Genomic DNA, 15,128 nt, shown 5'->3' on the forward strand with positions numbered 1-15,128 from the left:
CAGAATGTAACACTGAGGAAAGAATGGAGGAACAAGCAACAAAAGGGTGGATTCAACAAACATCTGTTGAACACCAACTGTGTGCCAGGCCCTGTTCTAAGCGCCTGGAGACAACAGTGAACAAAACAGAAGAGAAATGCCTGCCTAGCGAAGCCCACATTTCTAAGGAATGATGCATCAGCCACTCAGATCTTTGAATACTCACCAAGCTTGTTCCCACTTCAGGGACTTTGTACTTGGTGTTACCTGTGCCTGGAATGCTCTCCCTCCAAATACTCCTGGGGTATGCTCCCCTTCAGGTCTGCACTCAAATGTTACCTCCTCAGAGAAGCCTTCCCTGACCATGCTGCCTAAAACAGCAACTCAACCCCGCTGTTACTCTGCATCCCTTTCACCTTACTTTATTATTCTTTGTGACTTTTATCACCACCTGACACAACATTATATATTTATATACTTAATGGTATATTTCTATTTAGTACAGTTGCTTTAGTAAGTGAATGTATATGGATACTTGCATATTTATATATGACAACATATACTTTATATATGTATTAATACACTACCCAAAATGGATAAATATATAGTATTATATATTCCCTGTATTGACATGTAATAGCATATTTATATTATTATGTTTACATAATATGTAACATATACTAGTAGATATTATATATCACTGCATTTCTATATAATTACATACAAATTAAATAGCATGTATGTTTATATGCCTAATATAATAATATATAACCTCCCTTGTCTCCATTTCCTCATCTGTAAACTGGGGATCAGTATAATAACTACTTACATGGTTGTTGTAAGGATTTAAATGGGTTCAAGGATTCAGCAGTGCACTGGAACCTACTTGTGCAGATTTACAGACTGTCCAATTTTCAGGAATTTTGAGACTTGACTGTTAAACACAGCTATTAAAAATGAAATGATATAAACTTAGAATTAAATAAATTAGAGTTTTAAAAGGTGATAAATACTCAAAACTCATCTCTTCCTAATTGTTTTGCTACATTTCACTATTCTCTGTGCTCTTGAGGTCATTTACCCCTATTTGAACTGTATGGTAGAGGTAGTACATAACGGTGCACTACTTCATTTCTTCCAAACTCTGTGTTCCCTGACTACACTGTGGGAACTTGAAATCTGACAAGATGATAGTATGTAAACCATGCAAACTGGCAATGTTAGAAATCAGGGCTTCCTCCCTTTCTCCCCCCAAAGAATTGGTTGTTAACCATTTACCAGCACATCGCTGACAGCAATTAGAACAAGTTCCTTACAAGATAAACGCTATAATGAATGTTTCTCTTAGGAAGGAAAGGACTCGGCTCGGTGTCACAGGGAAGTCAGATGTAGTGGGACGAGAGACCAAAGTCAAGAAAGCAAATATGTTTTAATACACTGCATAGAGTAAGAGAGCGGGCCTGCCTACGATAAGACAGGCCCGGATGCTTATTCTGAGGCTCCTTTTGTATGGTTTTGGTAGGGCAGAGGTCCTTGATTGACAGCTGTCAGCCCTCTAGGCTTGTTCTGATTGGTGAAATGGGGACAGGACTGTGCTGCGTCTGTGCTTCTGACCCTATCTGGTGAGACCCTGGACATTTCCTGAGTCTCTCTTGGACCCCGTGGCTTCATCTGATTAACTCTTGAGTCATTTCTGGCTTTCTGGCTCTATTTGATCAACTCCCTAAGTCATCTTTGGGGGGCCCTTTCTCCTTTTCATCCCGCTCATTTCTGTCTTTCTGCCTAACATTTCCATTACTTTATTTGCTTGTGCACTGGGTCGCGAGGTATAGTCTTTTTTTATGGGTCGAAGTTAAAAATGTTTGAAGGTCACAGAACTCCCAATAATTCTGTGGAGTCTGTACTACTTATAATCCCCATTTTACAGATGAAAAAACTGAAGTTCTGAAAAGGTACAACTCAGGCAGCGCTATCAACGAGCAGAACTGGATTTGAAATTGCCGCAGAGCGGCTTCAGCGCGCTCAAGCACTCAACGCATTTTCCTTACTTCCCTGTTCACTGCCCGCGCGGTTATTTCACTTCGCGGCCAGAAAAAAATGAACGGGGGCTGCCGTGCTCGTTGCATCTTGGGAAATATAGTACACAGGCTCAGGGAACGCCACTGTCCAAGAAGGGATGGGAGGGGTGGAACAAAAGAGCAGAGCCAGTTCTTGTGCATCGCGATGTTTCAGTCCCCCCAGGGCGCGGCTTCAACAGCTTTGGTTGTGCCGGTTGCATGCTGGGAAAGGCAGTTCACAAGGCCCGCTACGTGAACCCAAGATGACTGGGCCCACGTAGTACGTTGGGGTCGGTCCGGGCCTTGCCGGAGCCTCCGCGTTCCACGATGACAGGCTTGCCCCGCTGCGGTAGCCCTTAGGCATGCGCGACAGGCATTTGTCTCAGCTAAGAACGCAAACTGAAGCCCTACTATTTCTCGCCGGTTTGCGCTCTCGCCGGCTCGGGGTGCCCGCGGGCCGGCTTCTTTCGTCCCACCTCTCCCCACTTGGAAAGCTAAGGTTAGCCCTGGGGCGCGGAGGACGTGGGTCCAGGCCGAGAGAGTTGAGGCACGCCTGCTCTGTCCCACCAGTGAGGGAAGGAGGGAAGTTCGCCCTTGGCGCTGCAGCTGCGTAGTCCGGGTGGCTGGCACCTGGGCAGCCCAATGTTTGTCTGTAGAAGGGGACTCTACGGGTGGGCTGGGGGGAGCAGTGGCACAGGGGTCCAGATATCCGCCGGAGCTGCCTTGAGGAGAGTCTGGTGGTCCCAGTGGGAGCATAAGCTTTGAGGTAATGAGGGACCGGGAATGTGGCCACAGGGCTGTTAATGAGGGGGCTGGGTCAGCCGCGTGAAGATAATGGAGGTCTGGTGGCGGTGTTACTAGGTAATCAATGGGGACTAATAGAATTGTTTTAGTCAAGTTCATGGGGACCGGTGGGTGTGTTCATTGACTAATGAGGGGCGGTGGAATGGGCAACTAGAAGATAATGGGAGGCGGGTGAGGGTGTGATCCCTGAGGGATTGATGGAGTTATGATAATAAGGAAGAGCAGTGGGAAGAAGTAATTGAAAGTGTAAAGGTAAAGCTGTGGAGGGAATAATAAAAGCTGGCGGTGGGGGCGGGGGAGGTCATGATTCAGGAACTAATGGGAGCAGTGACCAAAGAGGAGAGAATGAGAGGCTGAAGGGGTGTTGTAGTCAAAGGGCTTGATCATCGAGGAATTAAAGGGAACAGAGTGAGCAACGACGGGGTAATTGTAAGTTGTTGGGGCATGATCGTCGAGTCGTTATTGTAGGGCCAAGGTGAGCAGGGAGGGGAAGAATGGGGAACTGTTGTGTGATCACTGGAGATTAACATTTGAGTGTGGTAATGAAGGAGTTTTAATGGTGTTCTCTATGTGGAATCAGTTGGAGAGCTGTTAATGGGGGCTGATATATCATAGTAACTGGGGGCTTAATGGGGAGCTAATATGCCATGACCCTCCAGGCATTAATGGGGGTTGATAAGGATGTAGTAATAAAGGAATTACTCGGGGCCTATTTCAGGGATTGAAGGGAATAGGGGGGGAAGAGAGAGATTAAGGGGTTAGGAATTGTATTAGGATAATGGGGGTGAAAACAAAGGATTACTGGGGGGCTTATAGGGCTAATGAATCTAGGAGCAGTAAGGACAGCTAGTGAGATGGTCAATGAGATGTTAATGGGAATGACATGGTTGGAGAAAGGTTCACAGTCAGGGTTTAATATGTGGAGCATGGGTGACAGCAAAAGGATGTCAATAGGGTCAGTAACGGGTCATCTGTGAAATAAGTGTTGGGTTTGGGGATCTGTGGGGTGAGCAATGGAGCCTGAGAGTTCAGTAATGGGGTCCTTTATGCTTGTGAGGTCAGTGGGATCAGTAACTCGGCTCCAGTCTTCCCATCTGCTCAGTGAGTTGTCATGTGGGTCAGAGGAGCCCAGTTTGGTTGGTGTGGTTCTCACTGCCCTGGGTAGTGACCCACTCACCCAGTTACTGATATAGGGTGGCATCAGCTTACTGTTGGCAGGTCCCTGGGCAAACAGTGTGTGAGATGGGACGGACGTCAAAGGACAAGCGGGATGTCTACTACCGCCTGGCCAAGGAGAATGGCTGGCGTGCCCGCAGTGCCTTCAAGCTGCTACAACTCGATGAGGAATTCCAACTCTTCCAAGGTCCCCACCTGGCGGGCGAGTCGCTGAGGGATGGGGCAGGCAGAGGGAACAGACAAGTAGGCTAGGACTGCAGAGCACCTAGTGGTACATGGGCTGATTTGGAGGGTCTCTGGGGCAGGGGCCAGGCAGGAAGATGGGCAGATACTCTGAAGGAGTGGGCACTTGGGCAGCAGATCAATGTGGGTGCTCCCTAGGGGAGAGGGGTGAACTTTGTGGGGTTCCTGGGTTGGAGAGGTGGTGCAACTTAACCACTACACCTTCCTGTGTGTGCTCAGGTGTGACACGGGCAGTTGACCTATGTGCAGCTCCGGGCAGTTGGAGCCAGGTGCTGAGCCAGAAGATTGGGTGAGTGTGAAATCCCAAGAGGCAGGAGGCAGGCCAGGTGGGGGTGGGCCAGGAGTGAACACTGTGGCTGTTTTCCACAGGGGCCAGGGATCTGGCCATGTTGTGGCTGTGGACCTTCAAGCTATGGCTCCACTACCAGGTGTCTTACAGATCCAGGGGGACATCACCCAGGTAAGAGCATGGCTGAGGGTGTTGGGGTGTATCCTAGGCAAACCGCCCACCACCTGGGGACTATGAAAAGAAGGGAGAGAAAGACAAAGAAACAGACAGAGACAGACAGACCAAGATAGCAGGAGTAATTGAGAGAACCCAAGAGAGTATAACAGCAGAGAAACAGAACCAGCAGGTGGTCATCACAGAGAGCAAAAAGGGTTAGGATAACTCCCCAGAGATGGAGCCCTGTCTTAGAAGACAAAGCCTGAGAATTTGGCTGACATAGAGCTGTGGGCCTGGGCCATGGACAGGTGGGGTTAGAGGTCTGTGGAGGAGCCCCTGGTGGGGGGCCACTCATCCTCTTTCTCTTCCATAGCTCTCCACTGCCAAGGAGATCATCCAGCACTTTGAGGGCTGCCCTGCGGACCTAGTGCTGTGCGATGGGGCTCCCGATGGTAAACAGCAGGGTTTGGGAGGCAGACAGGGGCCCTGTGTGTGTCCTTCTTATATGGCCCACCTCTGTTTGTTTCTTTCACCACTTCAACTACTCACTGCCTTTCTCCTCTGCTGTCAGCTCTTCCCCATCTGGCAGCTTCTCCCTACCTCTTCATCCTGTTCTCTGCCTCTGTCTCCTCCCTCCCTGTACTCTGCATTTTCAGTTTTATCTTGTCCACCCTTCCCTGTTCTCATTTCTCATCTCTCATCTGCAACTGTCCCATTCCATCTTACTGTTCATTTTTTTTTTTTTTTGGTCAGCCACCCATCCATTCAACACACATTTACTGAGCACCTGTGTGTGTCAGACACCGTTCAACAAGTTAAGAAAACTGTGAATAAAATTCCACTAATCTCTTTTATCTCATACAGTTGGTGTTCTGGTGGGAGCAGATGGAAAAGAAATGGTTGATTTATGTAGCATGTCAAAAGGGGATAGGTATCATGGGGAAATCAATGAAAGTGAGAGGGAGGTGGTGAATACCTGTTGGAATTTTAAGTAAAGTGGTGGGGCAGGCCCCACTGACTTTAGCAGAAAGACTGAAAAGAGGTGAGGGAATGGGCTGGGGGCATGTCTGGAGTAAGAACAGTCCAGGCAAAAGGACCAGCCCAAGTGAAGGTCCTGAGGTGCAAGGGTGCTTGGCATGTGTGAGGAAAAGCAAAGAGATCAGTGGTTGAATCAGATTGAGTGAGGGGGGGAGTGGTAGGTGATGAGCTCAGGGAGGTGACCAGGGACAGATCCTGTGTGGCTCCCTGTGGGCCACAGTGAGGACTCTGGCTTTTTCACTGAGATGAGAGCTCGTAAAAGACCATGACAGGGTTGTGAACAAGGAGGGCTGTGCCTGAGTTGGGTTATAACAGGATCCGTGTGGATGTTGTGAGTCACCACTGCCAAGGAGATCATCCAGCACTTTGAGGGCTTCCCTGCAGACCTAGTGGTGTGCGATGGGGCTCCCGATGGTAAACAGCAGGGTTTGGGAGGCCAGACAGGGGCCCCATGTGTCAGGGCAGATGCAGAGGCCCAGGGAGAAGGAGGCCCCTGTAGTGGTTTAGGTGAGTGATGACAGTGGTGGCAGGGGTGGAGATGAGAAGAGTGTCGAATCAGGAGATCTTTCAAAAGTAAAGCCAAGAGGACCTGCTGATGGCTTGAATGTGAATGTGAGGAGAATGGAGGATGTCAGGCACTAAGGTTGTTGCCTTGAACAACTGGAAGGATCGGAGGAGATGGCGAGGATGGAGGGAGGAGCAGGTTTGGGCAGGAAACTTGGGAGTTTGGTTTTGGACATGCTGAGTCTGAGGTCAAATCTGATATATGAGTCTGGAGTTCAGAGGGGCAGTCTGGGTTGCAGGTGAAATGATGATAACGATACCTGTGTATGAAGTTGTTTTGAGAATTAAAATTATTTCTAAGCATTGAATGCTCCGAATTTGTGTTCAGTTGGCAGATGCTAATTTGCATGCAGAACATGAACTGTTTTTAGTTCTCTAACCTTTCTGGGACAGTAAAGTAGCTAGAATTGGATGGCCCCCTAACGCTGTTCCTCTTGCTGCAGTAACTGGCCTCCATGATGTTGATGAGTATATGCAGGCCCAGCTCCTCCTAGCCGTGAGTAACCCTGACTGCCCCTGCTTCAGTTTGGCCCCTCCTGCCTGTCTCCACCTCAGCCTTAGCTATCTGTCCTGCCCACAGGCTCTGAACATTGCTACACATGTCTTAAAACCAGGGGGCTGCTTTGTAGCCAAGGTGAGCCCTAGGGAACCGGGAGAGGAGAGAGAGGGGTGTCCAAGGACCACCCTCATACCCCTACCTCTGCCTCTCCATCCTGTAGATCTTCCGAGGCCGGGATGTGACGCTTATCTACAGCCAGTTGCGAGTCTTCTTCTCCAGTGTGCTCTGTGCCAAACCCAGGAGCAGCCGGAACTCCAGCATTGGTCAGTGGGATGGAGGGGCCAGGCAGACGGGTGGCTACAAATCTCAGGGCCACATCCTGCACAGGCGGGAGGTAGCAGTCCCCCTTCACTCTACCTTCCACCCACAGAGGCCTTCGCTGTCTGTCAGGGTTATGACCCCCCTGAGGGCTTCCTGCCAGACCTGACCAAACCCCTGCTGGATCATTCTTACGGTGAGAGCCAGAGCCCTGGGACCCATTCCTGGGGATACTCTGCCCCCTTACGGAATTTATGTCTCAGGAGGGCTTTGGTGGGAATTCTGTCCCAAGAGGATCCTCAGCCCAACTCTCTGTGATGGAAATTCTACCTGTGTATGGATATTTTTGCAAAAGGATATTTAGCTCAGTTCCGCAGTGGTAACTCTTGGACCTGGTGAAAATGCTCGGCCAGGAGGATCCTGAGTCTTGCCCCAGTTGGGACTCCACCCATCTAAGGAGAAACTAGCCTAGGAAGACTGTCACACCCCCAGGTGGAAACCCCACCCCTGTGTGGGAATTTTGCTCTGTGAGGGTCTTTAGCCTGGCTCCTAGTGGAAAAAGGTTCAGAGTCTGCTCTTGTGGTGAGCACATGAGTGAGACAGGTCTGGACAATGCAGGACAGAATGGCAGGTGAGTATAAGTGCAGTGAGAAGTTGGGGCAGGGGGTTAGGGGAGAAAGGGACCTTTTAGAATGAGTGATCATAGAGGGCCTTCCCGAAGAGATGATCTGAGCACATGAAGGATTTCCAGTGGAGGAATATGACAGTAGCTGGTGGATACATGGGAAGGCCTCAATACCCAGGCATCCCAGCCTTGTCCTGTCTCATTTCTCCCTGCTTGTCAGATCCAGATTTCAACCAATTAGATGGGCCCACCCGCATCATTGTGCCATTTGTGACCTGTGGGGACCTGAGCTCCTATGATTCGGATCGTAGTTACCCACTGGACGTGAGTGCCCAACCAACAGTAGGCAGATGGGGGGTGCTGTCCTAGGTGCCCAGGACCTCACCATCCCCTCCATGTGTCCCTGCAGCTAGAGGACGGTTCAGAGTACAAGTATACTCCACCCACACAGCCCCCGATCTCGCCACCATATCAGGAGGCCTGCACATTGAAGAAGAAAGGGCGATTGGCCAAGGAGATCCGCTCCCAGGACTGCCCCATGAGCACAGTGGACACATTGCCCCAGCCCCTGGCTGCCCCACAATGCCATACCCTGCTGGCCTCTGAGGTCTGGAAACATGGCCCAGGGCCCTCAGTGCCCTTTCCCTGAACTCACAGTGACCCCTCCCAGTGTGCCTCTTTCTGTCCCCATATCACATGATTTTGGGGGGGCAAAATTCTCTTCCCTGTCTCCCAATAGCTGTAAAAACCAATAGGTAAAATCCTATATAATGAATGAAAAAGCTTAGCTAAGGATCTGAGTCCCTTTTCTTTTTTTTGAGTAGGTGGAAGGCAGTGAAATGAACTGTTCACCTTAACACATTAGGTAAATTTGCCTTTTTGTCTAAGAGTTTGAGTAAATGGTACCTGTACAAAAAAGCTCAATAAAATTTCACCTTTGCAACTTTTACATCAACTGATTTCATTCAGCAAACCTTTACCTACATCACCATCTGATGTATGCCAGAAACTGCTTTAAGTGTTTTATACATTATGTATTGAGGAATTTGGTAAACATTTATTAATCATGTACTATGTGCCAAGCATTGTTCTAGGTTTGGAGATGAGTGGGGAACAAACCAGGCAAGTATCCCAGCCCAGCCCTTATGGAGCTTCTACATTGGGAAAGCAGTAATAAACAACATAGTCTATGAGTACAGGAGTTTACACACACACACAGACACATTTATAGCTTACATTTCACTATATAGTTTGCAGTGTAATATGTGTATATACACATAACTATCATATATATAATAGGTAAAAGTAATATGGAAAAGGAGAGTTTTCAAAAAGCAGAGTAAAGAGAATCAGGAATTCTAGGGGCAGCAGTTTAAAGTTTCTAAAAAGGTTGTCATGAAAGGCCTCACTGAGGTAATGTTTGAGCAGAGACCTGAAAGAGATGAGGGAGGGAATCCATGTGTTAATCTGGGGAAGGAGCATTCTAGAGAGAAGAAATACAGCAAATGCAAAGGCCTTGAGGCAGAACTGTACCTGGTGTGGGAAGGCACAGTGAGGGTCCAGTCTGCCTATAGCAGAGTGGGCTGAACCTGTCAGCCCTGGAGGGCTTCCCATCCTTTGGGTGTCACGTTAGAGGACATCCCTTCTTGACAGTGGCTTAGCAGGTCATTCAGACCAACTCTTCTGTTAAAAAGAAGTAAAAAAAAATACCTTTACAAAATGAAATGGAGAATCACAGTGGGAAATTATTTACAGTCCCTATATATATTATCTTTGATATCAAAAAGCTCCTACAAATCAGTAAGGAAAAGAAGATATGAGAATGGCCAGTAAGCTCATGAAAAGCTGCTCATGAGGAAATTGTAAGCTAAAACTAAAAAGATTGATAATACTAAGTGTCTGGAGGGATATGCAATAGTTAGAGCCCCCACACTGACAGCAGCATAACGTGGTGTGGCCATTGTGGAAAATTGTTAGGCATTATCTACTAAAGCTGCTGTATGCCAATTCCACTCCTAAGAAATGAGTACTAGAATGTTCCTAGCCCACACTATTTGTAGTAGCCCCAGACTAGATAGAGCCCAAACATCCATGAACTATAGAATGGGTCATTAAATCATTGTATATTCACAGAGGAGAATTACAGCAATGAGAATGAACATCTTACAATTATACCAAATAACACCCATCGCTCAGTAGACCAAATATACATGTGTTTTATGCACTTTTCTGTATGTTATGGTTCACAATAAAAGTAGTAGAGGAAAACTTCATAAAAATGTTAGCTGAGTGAACAATGATTACAGAAGAATGTAGGGAAATATATTTTTGTTTAAAACTTTCTTTTTCTTTGACCTTTAGTTAGCAAGCAGTCTGATACAACATGGAAGCTGTTTGCTATCAGGAAAACCAGAATTTGCATTGATGAACTTGTTTTCAATTATCTCAGCAATGGGTCCTGAACATACAAGCCCTGAATGGGAACCAGCAACCACCACCACGAACAGAGCAAGGAAAATAACTTCACAGAATGTCTGTCGGCACTGCATTCTTGAATGAAGTCTTGCCTCTCTAAATCTTCCCAGGGCTCTCCTGATCATGTCCAGAATTTACCCTGAAAGCAGGGTTCTTAACCTAGATAGAAGTCAGGGGTATCCAGGAACTTGATGGAGGAAAATATTACATCTTTATTTTTACTAATATAGTTGAAATTTAGCTTTACTCTCAAATATGAATGCTGGCAACAAATTGCAATAGTAAAAGCAGTGCCTATGACTTTTCCTCCAGTACAAATCCAGTCACTTTTTATGTTACATTCCAGTTTTCACAGGCATTTTGAAATATTGTTCACATTTGTCACTATGAATCATAGATCTTATAATTTGATGTACTAATAAAGTCCATATATTACTGCATTCCAATATTTCACTTTAATACATGTGGCAATATTTTTTCTAGTTTTATTGAGAAACAGTAGACATGTTATATAAGTTTAGTGATTCGATATATGTGCATACTGCAAAATGATTACCACAATAAGTTTAGTTAACATCTATCACCTCACAGTTAATTTTTTTTCTTGTGATGAGAACTTTTAAGATCTACTCTCAGCAACTTTAAAATATATAATATAGTATTGATAAGTGTTGTTAATATGCTGTACATTATATCTCCAGAACTTATTTATAAGTGGAAGTTTGTGCCTTTTGATCTTCTTCACCTATTTCCCCCACCCCCACTCCCCATTTCTGGCAAGCATCAATGTATTCTCTTTCTGTGAGCTCAGATTTTTTATATTCCACATACAAGTGAGATCATACAGTATTTGTCTTTCTCTAACATCTCACTTAGCATAAATCCATCAAGGTCCATCCATATTGTTGCAAATGGCAGGATTTCCTTTTTTTTGCTGAATGATATTCCCTTGTGTGTATATACTGCATTTTCTTTATCTACATTCATGTGTTGACAAGACACCTAGGTTGTTGTCGTATCTCGGCTACTGTGAATAATGCTGCAGTGAACATGGGGTTGCAGCTATCTCTGATACAGTGACTTCATTTCCTTTGGTTAAATATCCAGAAGTGGGATTGCTGGCTCATACGGTAGTTCTATTTAATTTGTTGAGGAACTTCCACACCATTTACTTGGTTTTCATAGTAATCCTATGTATTTGAGTGTGTGTATGCCCACTCGTGTTTTTTTTTTAAATTAAGGTATCATTGATATACACTCTTAAGAAGGTTTCACATGAAGAACATCATGGTTACGACATTCACCCATATCATCAAGTCCTTCTCATACACCACTGCAGTCACTGCCCATCCCCACTCTTGCTTTTTAAAATACTCTGTGAAGGAGTCCATAGATTGAACCAGATGCCAAAGGGTTCCCTGGGACACATTTTTTATGTTAAAAACTCCTAAAGAAATGTCAGAAAATCTGCCTTAACTACAGTCCTGAACAATTCAGCAAACAGAAACTGACAAACTCACCCGCTACAAAGGCAGAATCAGTTTTTACAGCTTAATCCAGTATCTTTAGAAAATCAGGTTCTCTGTCCATACCCTCAGTCCAGTGACCTGAGGACTACCTGTCTGTGACCCCTATACCTGACTATGTGACCCTAGGAGTGTCCACAACCAGTCTCTGACCCCGAGGGAAGGGACACCACAATATGTTAACCGAGGAGTCTTCACACCCCAGTCTGACCCCAGAAATATGTGACAAGTGTCCACACAAAAGGCTGTGTGACCATGGGAGTATCCACACGCATTATCATGTGGATTCAGAATCCACACTAGAGTCTGTGAGGCCCCAGCAATGTGCACACCATTCTGTCACCTCCAGGAGTAGCCACATCTGAATCTCCAGGGGCATAAGCACACTAGCCTTTGGGACCTGGCAAGTGCTCAGGCTGTGTATCCCTACTTGTGACCACCCCCAACTGTGTGACATCAGAAGTATATACCTGTAAGCCTCTGTAATGGGAGCAATGTCTAATCCTCAGTCTGTGATCCAGTGCTATGTTCTAGGAGGGACCATCTGGCCTAGGCCCAGTTTCTGACCCTGGGAGCACCCACTCTCTACCCACCTGGCCTGAGCTGTCCTAGTCCTGTGACTCTGGGAGTGCCCACACCCCTCTGTGTGACCCCAGAATTTTCCACACCAAAGTCAGTTTGTCCACAGAGGTACATATACCCCAGGCCATGTGTCCCCAGTGGAGTATTTACCTTAGTCCAAGTCATTCCTGGAGTGTTTCCATCCCACTCTGCAATGACAGCAGTGTTTATTCTCCAATGTTTGTGATTCCCAGATTTCTATAACCCCATCTGTGTTGCCCCAGAACTGTACACGCCCACCAGTTTGCAGATTTGTCAATTCCATAGACTGAGAACAATGCATGTCCATTCCCCAATGTGTGACCCCAAGGGTTACCACACCTCAGTTGTTGCCACCCCAGGGCTGTCTACAATGCAATCCATGTCACCATAGAAGCATATACACTCCAGCCTGGATGACACCTGGAGTATTCATAGTCTGTGTGTCCATAACCCAAAGCTTGTGCCCACAGAGCTGTGAAGACTCCAGGTGGGTGTGCACTGTATGTCAGTCCACAGTAGTGCCTACATCCCAGTCAGGGTGACCTCACTAATGGCCATGTGTCAACCTTTGCCACCACAGGAGTGTCCACCCTCTCCGGGTGACCACAGGAGCTCCAGACCCCAAGGTATTTCCCCAGAGCTCACCCCTAATCTGTATTCCTGAAGAACTGTTCACACCCCAGTTGTGTCACCATGGGCTTTCCCCCTCCCAGTCAGTGTCCCCGCAGTGATCGTTCTTCAGACCATGAAATGCCAGAAGTATACACACCCCAGTCTGTGTTACCGCAGGATGCCCACAGCCAGCCCGTTTCTCCTGAAGTGTCCGCACAATAGTCTGTGTAATCCCCAGGATGATCAACTTTCTGTTGTGACCACAAGAATGGCCAGCACCCTGTCTGTGTGTCCCCAGTGTGGTATACCCTTGAGTATGTGACTCCCAGAGTTTCTATACCCCAGGCTGTGTGATCAAAGAAGTTTCCATGCCCCAGGCTCTGTGACCACGGGGGAGTCTCTCCCCAGTCTGCACCTCCAGGAATCTGCAGTTCTGTGGGATCAAGAAGTGCCCATGCTTCAGTCTCTGTGGCCCCAGGTTCATTCACTACAAATGGTCTGTGTGACATCCACATCACAAACCTGTGAACAAAGGGGCTCCACACTCCAGTGTATGTGACAACAAATGTGATTTCCTTGTCTGCATGATCTCAGATGGGGCCCATGGTTCTTCCCTCAGCTATGTCCACATCCCAATGTTTGACTACAGAAACATGCACAGTGCAGCCCATGTCTACCCCAAGTGCCTACCCAACAGTCAATGTGAGTCCAGAATGGCAATGGCTTAGTTGATGTGACCCTAGGTGTGTCCACATCATAGTCTCAGAGGTACCACGAGTGTGTGTACCTTAGGCTGTGATCACAGCAGTATCCACACTCAAGTCTGGGTGACCCCACAGGTGTCCACAGCTCAGCCAGAGATGTTCCAGGAGTGGTTTTGCTCCATCTAGCCACCTCAGGAGTGTCCCCTCCGTGTCTACATGCCCCCAGGAGTGTCCACATCTAAGTTTTTGTGACAGAAGCAATGTCCAATCCCCAATGTATGTGATATCAGTGTCATCCAAACCCCACAGTCTCTGTCATACAAACCCCACAGTCTCTGGCACAGTGTGTCTACACCCCAGTCTCCATGGCCTCCTGTCAGTGTGACCACAGAAGTATGAAATGCCTGTATCTGTGACTACTGGCAGGTCCACAATGCAGGCTGAGTGACCCAGGGGAGGATACCCCCAGTCTGGGTGACCAGAGAAGTCTCCACACCCCAGTGTCTGTGACCACAGGGGTGCTGATCGCCTCATTCAGTGTGAACAAAGGAGTGCCCACACCAAATTCTGTGTGGCCACAGGCATGTCCAGCTCTGTCTCCGTGTCCTGAGAGACATCGCTGCTCCAGTTTCTGTGACCCCAGCAGAGTCCACACCACAAGCAGTATCACCACAGGGGTGTCCACAGCAGAGCCTATGATAATCCACAAAAGCCACAGGCATTTGACTGCAATAGAATCTACACCCCAGTTTATATGTCCTTAGCCATGTCCTTATCCCTGTCTGTGACCCCAGGAATGTCTGGACCCCAGAGTTTGTGACTCTGAGGGTGTTCAAAGTGTGAAACCAGGAGGTGCCAGATCATAGTCTGTGTGACCCCAGAAGTGTCCACACCCCAAACTAGGTGATCCAAGAGGGACCCAAACTCCAGTCTGTGAGACCTCAGTGTTGTCCAGACACCAAAAGTGGCCACACACCAATCCATAGGACTCAATATATCCTAGTCTGTGATACTTCAGGAGTGGCGACACCCCATTCTCTCGTGTCTTCAGCCATGTCCATATCCCAGTCTGTGTGACCCCAGAAGTGTTCACACTTAGTCTCTGTGACTGCACTAGGTCCACAGCCCAATCAGCGTGACCCCAAGATTGCTTACATCCAAATCTAGTGACTTTATGAGAGTCTGTACCCTCATCTGTTTGATCCCAGGAAGCTTCACATCCCAGATATTCAAAGTCCACTGAATCACATTAGAGATAAAGCTAAGCTGTGGAGGGCAGGGGCCCAAGGATCCAGCACCATAACCACTTGGCAGGCAGACTTCCCCAGGGGGCTGTGCATTCTCTAGAACAAATGGTAAGGTTCCAGCTCTCCCCATGTTGCTCAGAAACACAGCACTTTCTGGGAAGAAGCTATGATGACTGAATGAAGATGACCTTACTGGGACCTCAGGCAGGCCTG

General features: G+C 47.4%; 1 protein-coding gene across 7 annotated transcripts; it reads left to right on the plus strand.

The window, feature by feature from the left end:
- The first annotated feature begins 2,253 nt into the window (after positions 1–2,253).
- On the plus strand, positions 2,254–8,697 carry FTSJ1 (FtsJ RNA 2'-O-methyltransferase 1). Of its 7 annotated transcripts, none has more exons than XM_017672473.3 (11): positions 2,254–2,535; positions 4,045–4,203; positions 4,479–4,548; positions 4,629–4,719; positions 5,078–5,156; positions 6,750–6,802; positions 6,887–6,940; positions 7,026–7,128; positions 7,236–7,319; positions 7,975–8,072; positions 8,158–8,697. In XM_017672473.3, exons 2-11 carry the CDS (start codon positions 4,083–4,085, stop codon positions 8,395–8,397), a joined length of 993 nt encoding a protein of 330 aa, XP_017527962.1. In that variant the 5' UTR covers positions 2,254–2,535; positions 4,045–4,082; the 3' UTR covers positions 8,398–8,697. The 7 variants fall into 7 exon arrangements, with proteins under 7 accessions (XP_017527962.1, XP_017527961.1, XP_017527963.1 ...); XM_017672472.3 differs by having other exon boundaries at positions 4,059–4,203; positions 7,969–8,072; XM_017672470.3 differs by having other exon boundaries at positions 2,255–2,535; positions 7,969–8,072.
- Positions 8,698–15,128: the final 6,431 nt, after the last annotated feature.

This window comes from Manis javanica, chromosome X, assembly GCF_040802235.1.
Source record: "Manis javanica isolate MJ-LG chromosome X, MJ_LKY, whole genome shotgun sequence".
Classification (NCBI taxonomy): domain Eukaryota; kingdom Metazoa; phylum Chordata; class Mammalia; order Pholidota; family Manidae; genus Manis; species Manis javanica.

Bases quoted from the DNA above. Each gene is read 5' to 3' on its own strand.
- FTSJ1 (XM_017672472.3), top strand. From the start codon at position 4,083: ATGGGACGGACGTCAAAGGACAAGCGGGATGTCTACTACCGCCTGGCC. The intron at 5,157-6,749 runs GTAAACAGCAGG...CTCTTGCTGCAG, and splicing joins GTGCGATGGGGCTCCCGATG to TAACTGGCCTCCATGATGTT. The intron at 6,803-6,886 runs GTGAGTAACCCT...TCCTGCCCACAG, and splicing joins AGGCCCAGCTCCTCCTAGCC to GCTCTGAACATTGCTACACA.